This window comes from Danio aesculapii, chromosome 16 (assembly GCF_903798145.1).
Source record: "Danio aesculapii chromosome 16, fDanAes4.1, whole genome shotgun sequence".
Lineage (NCBI taxonomy): Eukaryota > Metazoa > Chordata > Actinopteri > Cypriniformes > Danionidae > Danio > Danio aesculapii.
This window is the reverse complement of record NC_079450.1, coordinates 33386750-33397964: the sequence shown is the minus strand read 5'-3', so window position 1 is coordinate 33397964 and position 11215 is coordinate 33386750. Positions and strand designations below refer to the sequence as shown.

The window sequence follows — 11215 nt, the reverse complement described above, 5'->3', positions numbered from 1 at the left end:
ATATAATCTGAAATAATATCAGTGCCAAAACTTGAGCAAGATGAATCTGAAATGTGCTTTATTTATTATCATTCAACAAGCTTTAATTGAGAAATGCAGTATACTGTGTTTTAAACTTATAGAAAACATTACATTGTGCTATAACCTTAGAGCAAAACAAAGGTTAGAAAGATATCATATTTCATTACTAAAAAATATCTCATGAATCATTAATAAATATCCATCATATATCATTCAAATATTGTTCAAAGTTTGAACTAAGTAAGGGATAAGTTAAATGCACAACACGAAGCACATTTTAAAAACGTGAACATACGGCAAGCTGTTGAATATTCCCTCACTCCCTGGTCATTTGCTAAGGTCTAGGTAAGATAAAACTAATTAGTTTGACAATTTTTTTGTCAGTTGTGACATGTTAGATTTCCTAGTCTCCGTATTGAATCAGCAGTCACTGGCAGACAGAGAGAAAGTACACACACGAGAGAGAGCTTGTGCATATACTGTAAATATCCAATAGCTCATATTGACATAATTCTGCAATGTGGAAGTAAGCTCTTTTGTGGGATTGATTTAGAACATCTGATTCAGTTGTCTATGGGGAAATGACTTGGTGTAACAATGGTCAAACTACTTGCTCTACAAACAATCATGTTTAAGACGTTGCATTCAAACATATGTTTAGAACGGTCTACTTTCTTTAACTCTTTTTAAAATGTATGGTATTCTATTGACTTTTATATTGTGTTTTTATTTGAACTGACGGTGCTTGCTGTCTCATACGATGACCTTGAGTGTCAAGAAAGGCGCCTTTAAATAAAATGCATTATTGTTATCATTAAATATGAAATAATTTATTAAGAAAATACAAGTTTGTAATATCAGCAGCATAAAGACAGCTTTTTTACAGCTAAAAACCAATGGAAGTGAATGGCTTGAGCCAATAAGGCACCAATGAACAGAACTGCACAAGTTTATGGTACAAATTGCAATGTATAACATGTACAAAATGTGTAAATTTAGCTCTGCAAATGTTTATCAGCTTTATTCATCATAACCCTGTCACAGTTGTTAACCAAAAGTTTTACATGCGCTTGCAGTCTTCAAATTCAGTTGAACAATTGGGCCAAATACAATAAATATATATATATATATATATATATATATATATATATATATATATATATATATATATATATATATATATATATATATATATATATATAAATGCATACGTAATGCAAGAAGACAAGCAAAATGCAAAGGCCACAAGTGTGAATACTTGGACAGGTCCAGTCTCTAAAATTGCAAAAATTGCTTGTCACAAACTTTAAGCAACTTATTAGAAAAAAAAAAAAAAATACAAGCATTAAATATAGTTATTTAAATTATTTCACCTCATTCTGTTGTAATGGATGTTAACTAGCTTGCTTATTTTGATATTGTTCAGGTTCAGTTAGTGTATGTTAAATATATAAGCTGTTCAGTTAGACTGATCAGGTAACAGGACATCAAACTCTGCAAGAAAAGGATTCTTTGTCAGTCTATTTAATAAGTATGCTTGATCAGGTACAGAAAACACATTTTTTAAGGACCTACAATGAATATCACTTACCTCCTGAAATTTTAGAATAACAGACAGACGACTTGCAGTTCAGTTCAACTACAAAATACAAAAAAGTTATTTGGCATCTGATCGATTCAAAAACCTGCATAAAATGTCTATGACAAAGTGTCTTTCTATACAACATGAGAACACAGCATCAGGATGGAATGATATGCATTTAATTTCATATCTCAATGAAACAAGACAAAAAAAAAAATATTCTAAATAAATATACCCTGGTTGTGTTTAATTTCTGACATCTCATCTTGTATGTAGTAGAATGGAACTGCAGAATATAGTACAGCTTAGGGCTGGGCGATTAATCAAGAAATAATCAAAATCGACATTCAGAACCAATAATCAATCACATTTTCCAGATCATTTTTTTCAATTAATCGCCCTGCAGTGTGTGGAGTCACGTGACCCCGCTCTGTTATGACTGATTTATTCTTCTACCTTTAACGCACGGTATGGTCTGGCACACCTCTTAAATAAATGTAACTACACGTCTGCACTTCATTGACGATTATTGGAAGCTGCGCCAGAAAAGCCTTGAGACAACATATTTTCTATTACAATCAAATCACTATTTACATTCAAATATTTGTTTACAGAAGATGCAAGAAATGCAGTGTTTACAATATTATTTACAGGATAAACAATCCTGTTATTTTATTTAGAAGAGATTCTGCTTATTTTCTACTTTTAATATGAAAAACATTGAAAATTATTAATTTTGTTTCCAAAAGTGCAAGTTATTATTTACACTTTTTTATAAGAAAAGAAAATAACTGTTGGTTTTAGGCCAATGTGTGTTTTAATTTCAATTGTTCAACGTTGATGCTCAATAATAACCATAGATAGTGTGTATCTCTCACTCGTAAAATGTGAGCATATTTACTGTGCAAAACTTGTCAGCTATGAGGGCAATTATTACAATAATAACTGTTCATTAATCGTAATCGAGGCGCAGTGGGTAGCACAATCGCCTCACAGAAAGAAGGTTGCTGGTTCGAGCCTCTGCTGGGTCAGTTGGCATTTCTGTGTGGAGTTTGCATGTTCTCCCCGTGTTTGCATGGGTTTCCTCTGGGTGCTCCGGTTTCCCCCACAAGTCCAAAGACATGCGGTATAGGTGAATTAGGTAAGCTAAATTGGCCGTAGTGTATGAGTGTTAATGAGCGTGTGTGGATGTTTCCCAGTGATGGGTTGCAGCTGGAAGGGCATCCGCTGCATAAAACATGCTGGATAAGTTGGTGGTTCATTCCGCTGTGGCGACCCCGGATTAATAAAGGGACTAAGCCGAAAAGAAAATGAATGAATGAATAATCGTAATCGAGTTAAAATTTCAATTAATCGAGATTTTAATTTTAGGCCAAATCGCCCAGCCCTACCACAGCTAGTCAGAGTTTTGGTTTGGATAACCTATTTCCAGAGTTCTTTTTGTTTGAAGACTAAAGCAATCATCTCAGTTAAAGAACAGTGTTGTGATTTCTAGTTGTGGACTTACTCTGGCTGTTGTTTTTGTTCCTTCGGGTTTTGAAATAAAGAATCACACATGCTATTGTGGCCATCACTACTACTGTCAGATTAGTTATGATTGACGCAGTGAGTGCAGCAGTGTCGCCTTTCAGTAGACCAACAGGACTCTTAGAAGGGGTTGGAGGATCTGCGATGATAAAAAAAAAAGGAAAACTTAAATAAACATCATCTGAGTCTGATTGATTAGATTATTTTTTTCTCACAATTACCTAATTGTGCTGTGGAAAATGTTGTCAATGAATGAAACGTCTCATCTAGAATCTTCATCTTCATCTCTTTGAAATGCAATTCAGCAGATATTTAGACAGAAAAACAGATGTCAACCTACGTTTTTCAGCTAGTATGAAAACATTACCCTTCCTCAAGACTGTTAAAATAATCGCAGGCATGTTTACATTATCATATTAGTTAAAAAAATTAACTACACAATTTGACACTGTTGGGGGCTCAGTGGTTAGCATTGTCACTTCACAGCAAAAAGGTCGCTGGTTCGACAGGAGGCATTTCTGTGTGGAGTTTGCATGTTCTCTCCACAGACATGTATCGAAGAATTGGGTAAACTAAATGTATAGTGTATAGTGAATGAGTGTTTGTGTGAATGAAAGCGTGTATGGGTGTTTCCCCGTACTGGGATGTAGCTGGAAAGACAACCGCTGCATAAAACATATACACCAGTAATTGGTGGTATATTCCACTGTGGCGACCCCTGATAAATCAAGGACTAAAGAGTGAGTGAATGAACAATATGCATAATTCAAAAAAAATGCCAAGTCAATTTAACAGTTCCAAGTCACAATGGGTTAATCACATTTATTCAAAGTTAACTTGTGACCTTTAAAGGTGTAGTTTACCCAAATTGATAATTCGGTCATCATTTACACACTCTTGTTTGACCATAGTATTGTTTTTCTACTAGCAATGTAAATAGTCACAGGTTTCCAACATTCGTCAATATATGTCCTTTAGTGTTCAACAAAACAAGGGTGAGTAAATGATGGCAGTTTTCAATGTTTGGTAAAATATCCCTTTAAGGCAATAGGTTTACAAAATTATTACACTGAAACACACCTTTGAACTGCAGCTTCACTTCATAGCAGGTTTTGTCATTCACTCTGCACCGATACCACAGTTCATCAGTCTTTACTGAATTTCTTATAAGCAGAGATCTATTCTCTAGTTCTCTCGCTCTCTCAAACAGAGGCTTCAGGAGTTTCTCTGTGCTGTTTGAGGTCTTGGATGATGAGCGATATTGTGTTATATCTGTTGACCTGTGACCTTCAATGACTTTCCAAGTGACTTGATCAGTTGTGTGTTGTTGAGGATGTTCAGAGCATGGCAGCAGCACTGAAGAGCCTAATGTTGCAGAGACAGACTCCAACCTTTTACACTCTGAAAGCAGAGAAACTAAATTAAATAACACAACTTGGGATCATAGTTTCAGAAATATCATACTCACCTTTGACTGTCAGGTTAAATCGAGCTGCGTTAAGGCAGTCCTGATCTTTGTAGACCTCACAGTCATAAAGACCTTCATCTGTTAGTTGGATGTCTTTCAGATCAAGTTGAATATTTCCAGCATGTTTTCTCACAGACCATCTCTGGTGCTCTGATGCTGGAGAGATCAGGATGTCTTGAACTGGGTTATTCTTGCGTAGTTTTACTGTTAGAGACTCCAGCGGGTGGGTTGTGCTTAAACAAGGAATAGACATGCTGTCACGCTGAACACGGCTTATGTTCAACTGTTGAAGCTGTTCACATGGTCTCTGCGTTGCCACTAAAAAAGAAATAATAAATAACACAAAACAAGACATACTTGGGGAATTATATATAAAAAAAACAAGTTTCTAATAACTGGTTTGTTTTTTCTTTGGCATGATGACAGTACATTTTACTAGATATTTTTCAAGACACTAGTTTCAGCTAGTTAAAGTGCAATGTTAATTAGGCAAGTAGGGTTGATTAGGCAAGTTCTGTAGCCACACAATATTGCTTAAAGGGGCTAATAATACTGATCTTAAAATTGTTTTTAAAAAATGCAAAATAAAGCAAATATTATTAAAGAAATACAAAAGAAAAATATTATAGGAAATACTGTGTAAAATTCCTTGCTCTGTTAAGACATAATTTGGGAAATTTTTAAAAAAGAAAACACAAATTCACAGGAGGGCTATTAAATTTGACTTCAAGTGTATCTAATTTCTGTTGATGGATGCAATTTTTTCTCTATCATCAGTATTTTCAGATTGTATGGCTGCTAAAATGTTTGTACAGTGCTTTAGCCCTCTGGTGCTCATGCCACGTTTATACAGCCATAAAACTCTTTTTACGTATGCTCATTAAAGCCTTTACTATAATTTACTTTATATTAAAGACTCTTACCTTTGTATTCTAATAAAGCTGCCATTAGCAGAAACAGGAGATGGAAATGTGAAAGCTGAAAATGCGCCATCATATACAGTAAAGAAGCTCACTGCAGGACAGATGAATGCTTTATGAGCACACGCCACAACACTTCATTTCCGCAGAGCTGTTGTTTTCAGTTAGCCACAACATTTCATTTCCGCAGAGCTGTTGTTTTCAGTAATTTTCCTACGGAAGTCAGAAAAAAGGTCTAATATTGTGTTCATGTACTGAAGATGCATTCTCACTGCTATATTTGATAGCCCTCAGTAGAGTTTAGAAGATGAAAATATGAAGACTGAAAGTCCTCATCTCAGAGTTTCGAGCAGAGCACATCACGTGTTGTTTTTGAAGAATTGAAATAGCTAATGTGATCTGTGCGAAATGTCAGAGATGTGCAATTCAACACATTGTTTAAATTACTGAATCAACCAGCAACATGATTGTGATAAAAACTGTATAAAACATATATGTTTTAAGATTTATAACATAGTTTTGTAATTTTTTTGTAATGAAGATTTACAAAAAAATATATTTTAAAGAGATAGTTTTCCCAAAAATAAACATTTCGTCACGACTTACTCAACAAGTGGTTACACATGGTTCCCCTTCGGATGGGGAACTCCAATGCTATGTGGAAACTTCCACTATGGGGATTTCGTCAGAATCCAATCATCTGAAAGAGTATAAAAATGGGCCAATGAAATGCCAATGAGTTGGCAGCGTCAGCGTGCACAGCTGGCGTCAATGACAATCAGTCATGCTATAAAGACGCAGCCAGTGCCATGCTTGACATCCTTTCGCTTTCAGAGCCTTTCACGAAGCTTCTGAGAGAGTCTTTGAGGGTATCTCCAACCTGTGTCTACAGAGAGAGATCGAGAAGCAGCTTCTCCCGGTCCAGAGCGCGTATACGCAGTGGCAGATGGTCGAGCTGGGCATTTCTCCCTTGCCTGGCGTCCTTTAAGTCCGGTCCTCCAAGAGCAGTTTGTATATAGGAAAAAAGCTTTCCTAAAAGAGCAACAGGGTCGTGCAGCGCGTCTTTTTCAAGACGTCACTCCGACCGTGTGTTTCTGAATGCGGTGGTTTCCTATCCCCGGATGATGGGCACGAGCACAGCGTTTCATGTCTGGGGGTCCAGCATGTTAATGCGGTGCTTGCGGGCAGTGCATGCCATCACTGATGTCATGTCTGTTGCGCAGTTAAGATCGCGGCTCGCTCTTGCAAAAGAGCCACCCACCCCAGTTGTCCCCCGCACTGCGGTTGGCACTCGGGCAGATCTGAGGGTTTCAGTGGGAGTAAATACGCCGCCCCCGGGCCGCGGACCTCTCGCTCCTCCACGCGCTCCATCCAAGCTTCAGGTGAAGAGAAGCGCTCCGTCCTTGTATGGTCGCTCTCTCACCTGATGACACCGGGGGTCAGATGTCCATCGCTGCATCGGAGGATGGGCTGTCACTGTCTGATGAGGATGCGAGCCCGCTCGCTCCCTCCCTCCGGGGTGGAGAGCGCGGCGTTATCATCTAAAAAGCAGACGTGATGGCCGTGCTTTCTCGGGCTGCTTCGGCCGTGGGTCTGGTGATGGTTTACCGACTAGATGGGTGTGATGTGGAGGATAAAAGGAGGCAAGACCTTCAAAGCCTCCCGTCCCCTTCTTCCCGGAAGTGCACAGTAAACTCACGCTGTCCTGAGGGCACTTTTTTCTGCCCGATCTGCGTGCGCTTCCATCCTCACCATCCTTGGAGGTTGGGCTGTCAAGGTCTGACGAGGATTCGAACCCGCTCGCTCCCTCCGGGACTTTGAGCGCGGCGTCGAATCCAGAAGCAGACTTTGCGGCTGTGCTTCCCCAGGCTGCTTCGGCCGTGGCTCTGGAGATGGTTTATCCCTCAGCCCCGCGGCCGGACCGATTAGAGGGGTGTGATGTAGAGGATGAAGGCGAGACCTTCTAAACCTCCCCATCCCCTTCTTCCTGGATGGGCACAGTAGGCTCACGCAGTGTGCTGCGTGCGCCTTCCCCCTCACCATGCACGCTATGGCCACCTACCAGCGCTACCAAGCGCAGGCGCTGGCCCGGCTGCGCGAGGATGGTTCTGACCCAGGACTGAGCATGCGCTCCGCACCGCAACCGACTATGCTCTTACAAAAAAAAAAAAAAAAAGTCGGCTGTGTGTGCCCTGGGAAGGACGGTGATCACATCCGTGATCCAGGAATGCCACCTCAGGCTAAACCTGGTGATGTGCGTGACGTTGACAAAGTTCGCTTTCTTAACTCACCCATATCCCAGGCTGGCCTGTTCGGCGACACTGGCGGTGAATTCGCCCAGGAATTCACGCCGGTGATAGAGCAGTCGGAGGCGATGGGCGAGGTCTCTATCGGCGGGATTGTATGACCGCTCCCCCCCGCCGAGCCATCCACATCCACTGCTTTTTCGCCGAGGACGCCCGCACGCAGCTTTGCTTCGCCGCCCCCGCCTGCGCCTCCGGCCACGCGGCTGCGCGGAGCATTGCGCAGGCAACCAGCGTCCCCCGCCCAGGGCGCCGCTAAGTTCGGTAAACCGGACCGCGAATCGTCCCTGAGGCGGGCCATCTGGGGAGGAGGGAGTTTGCTCTTTCCCCGCTGGAGGGCGGGGCACGTTATTTAAAGGCGTAAAGAAAAAAAAAAAAAAAAAAGCAATCAAAATCCTCAGTGAAAGAGCACTTTTCCCCTCCTCCGGATGTGACAGCCCGAACACTGCCAGTCTGGGACGCTATGCCTTCCAGCTCGCAGGATCGGTGCATTTCGCCAATGGCTCATGGAGCACGAGAGAACGGTCTCCTTTCTCTCCACTCCCAGCCCCTCTCCTGGAGTTTGAGTGCGAGACGAGAACATCTCCTCTCCTGCTCTCCTGTGGGACCCCAGCGCTCCCCGGATGAGCCCACTCACTCCACGCTGCCCCGCCGCTGGCACGTCAGTGATCGTGCGGGTGGGACCATTTGCGGGGGCACTGCCTGCCTGGTTAGCGCAGGCCAGCCCATCGCAATGGCTCATCCATGCGACCAGACTCGGCTATGCGATTCAGTTCGCGAAACGGCCTCCCAGGTTCACGGGCAACCAGGGTCAGTCCTGCGTCCGCCCCTGTCTTGCGAGAGGAGATTGCTGTCCTCCTGGCGAAGGATGCAATCGAGCCGGCCCGCCAGCCGAGATGGAGCGCGGGTTTTACAGCCCGCACCTTCATCGTGCCCAAAAAAAAAAAAAAAAAAAAAAAAAGCGGTGGGCTATGGCCAATCCTATGTCTGCACATTTTGAACCGCTGCCTTCACAGGCTGTGCTCCGGATTGCTTACGCAGATGCGCATCACGCGATGCGTTCGTCCTCAGGATTGGTATGCAGCAATAGATCTGAAGGACGCGTATTTTCATATCTCCACACTTCCACGCCACCGGCAGTTTCTGCGGTTTGCGTTTGAAGGTCGAGCGTGGCAATACAAGGTCCTCCCCTTCGGGCTCTCTCTGTCTCCGCGAGTTTTCACCAAGCTCGCGGAGGGTGCCCTCGCGCCCCTTCGGCTCGCCGGCATCCGCACGCTCAATTATTTCGATGACTGGCTGATTTTTAGCCCACTCTCGAGAGCAATTAATTATGCACAGAGACAAGGTGCTCCGGCACCTCCGCCCGTTGGGGTTTCAGGTCAACCGAGAAAAGAGCAAGCTCGCCCCCGTGCAGAGCATCTCCTTTCTCGGGTTGGAGCTGGACTCGATCACTATGGAGGCACGCCTCTCACGAGAGCGCGCTGAGGTAATGCTGAACTGTCTGAGAGAGTTCGACAGGAAAAAAAGTGGTCCCCCTGAAATTATTTCAGAGGCTCCTGGGGCATATGGCATCCGTAGCCGCGGCCACGCCGCTCGGATTGCTCCATAGGAGACCACTACAGCATTGGCTTCACGATCGGGTCCCCAGACGCGCATGGCACGCGGGCCCACACCGAGTGACTGTCACTGCGCTGTGTCACCGCACCCGCACCCCCTGGAAAGGACCCCTCCTTCCTACGGGCCAGTGTGCCCCTAGGTCAGGCGTCCAGGCAGGCTGTCGTTTCGGCAGATGCCTCCAGTATGGGGTGGGGGGGCCGTGTGTAGCGGGCATGCTGCTGCGGACCTGTGGAGGGGAACCCAGCTGCATTGGCATATCAACTGCCTAGAGCTGTTGGCAGTGTTTCTCGCTCTGCGCCGCTTTTTACCGGTGCTGAGGGGGCAACACGTGCTGGTCAGGACGGACAGCATGGCCGCGGGAGCGTATTCCATCCGGATGGGGGGTATACGCTCCCGCTGCATGTCTCAGCTCGCTCGCCGTCTGCTCCTCTGGAGTCATACGCGGCTGAAGTCGCTGCTTGCTATTCACACCCCGGATGGGCTCAACCGCGCGGCCAACAGGCTCTCACGGCAGCTCCTTCCCCGGGAGAATGGCGACTCCACCCCGAGTCATGCGTAAGTATGCACTCCCCCCAGTGAGCCTACTCGCGCAGTTTCTGTGCAAGGTCAGGGAGGACGAGGGGCAGGTCTTGCTAGTTGCGCCCCTGGCCCAACCGGACCTGGATATCAGAACTCTCCCTCCTCGCGACGCCCCCCCTGGCGAGTCCCTTTGAGAGAGGACCTACTCTCTCAGGGACAGGGCACCATCTGGCACCCTCGCTTAGTTCTGTGGAACCTCCACGTGGGGTCCATAAGACGCGACGAGGAAGACTTAGGTAACCTACCGGTGGCGGTGGTTAATACCATCACTCAGGCTAGTGCACCCTCTACGAGGCATGCCTACGCCCTGGAGTGGAGTCTATTGACTGAGTGGTGCGCTTCTCGCCGAGAAGACCCCTGATCCTGCCAGATCAGTGTTGTGCTTTCTTTCCTTCAGGACAGGTGGAGCGAAGGCTGTCGCGCTCCACACTGAGGGTTTACGTGGCCACCATCTCCGCTCATCATGATGCGTGGATGGCGGCACCGTGGGGAGGCATAACCTCATCATCCAGTTCCTCAGAGGTGCGAGGCGGATGTTTTCCCCCGCCCCCCTCTCATACCCTCTTGAGATCTCGCGGTAGTGCTACGAGCCTACGTGGGGATCCCTTCGAACCACTCGACTCAGTATCCTTGAGATTTCTGTCCTTGAAGACAGCTCTGCTGGTCGTGTTGGCATCGGTTAAGAGGGTTAGGTACCTGGAGGCATTTTCGGTCAGTGACTCGTGCCTAGAATTCGGGCCGGCCTACTCTCACGTTGTCCTGAGACCCCGGCCCGGCTATGTGCCCAAGGTTCCTACCACGCCGTTTAACAATCAGGTAGTGAGCCTGCAAGCGCTGCCCGCGGAGGAGGCAGACCCAGCCCTTTCATTGTTGTGTCCTGTTCGCGCTTTGCGAATATATGTGGACCACACTCAGAGCCTTAGATCCTCTGACCAGCTCTTTGTCCATTACAGTGGTCGGCAGATGGGAAGTGCCGTATCTAAACAGAGGTTGGCCCACTGGATAGTGGATGCCATCTCCCTCGCCTTTGGGCCAGGGTGAGCCGTGTCCCCCGGGGGTGAGAGCGCACTCCATTACGGAGCATCGCATCCTCCTGGGCGTTAGCACGCGGCGCCTCTCTGACAGACATTTGTAGAGCTACGGGTTGGGTGACACCCAATACATTTGCAAGGTTACAATCTGCGAGTGGAGCCGGTTT

The 11215-nt window shown here is 45.4% G+C and overlaps 1 protein-coding gene across 2 annotated transcripts; it reads right to left on the bottom strand.

The window, feature by feature from the left end:
- Window positions 1-1357: 1357 nt before the first annotated feature.
- On the bottom strand, window positions 1358-5680 carry LOC130243581 (uncharacterized). 2 transcript variants are annotated; one of them, XM_056475804.1, is made up of 7 exons: window positions 5522-5680; window positions 4599-4916; window positions 4211-4531; window positions 3352-3417; window positions 3111-3269; window positions 1613-1660; window positions 1358-1515 (listed from the first exon to the last, which is right to left on the bottom strand). In XM_056475804.1, the coding sequence occupies exons 1-7, from the start codon at window positions 5592-5594 to the stop codon at window positions 1481-1483; spliced, it is 1020 nt and encodes a 339-aa protein (XP_056331779.1). In that variant the 5' UTR covers window positions 5595-5680; the 3' UTR covers window positions 1358-1480. The 2 variants fall into 2 exon arrangements, with proteins under 2 accessions (XP_056331779.1, XP_056331780.1); XM_056475805.1 differs by having other exon boundaries at window positions 3352-3396.
- Window positions 5681-11215: the final 5535 nt, after the last annotated feature.

Excerpts from the sequence above, each read along its gene's own strand:
- LOC130243581 (XM_056475804.1), bottom strand. The coding sequence starts at position 5,594 with ATGATGGCGCATTTTCAGCTTTCACATTTCCATCTCCTGTTTCTGCTA. Across the intron at positions 3,418-4,210 it reads AGTGAAGCTGCAGTTCAAAG|AGATGAAGATGAAGATTCTA; the intron begins GTGTGTTTCAGT and ends TGCATTTCAAAG. Across the intron at positions 1,661-3,110 it reads GAACAAAAACAACAGCCAGA|TTGAACTGAACTGCAAGTCG; the intron begins GTAAGTCCACAA and ends TGTATTTTGTAG.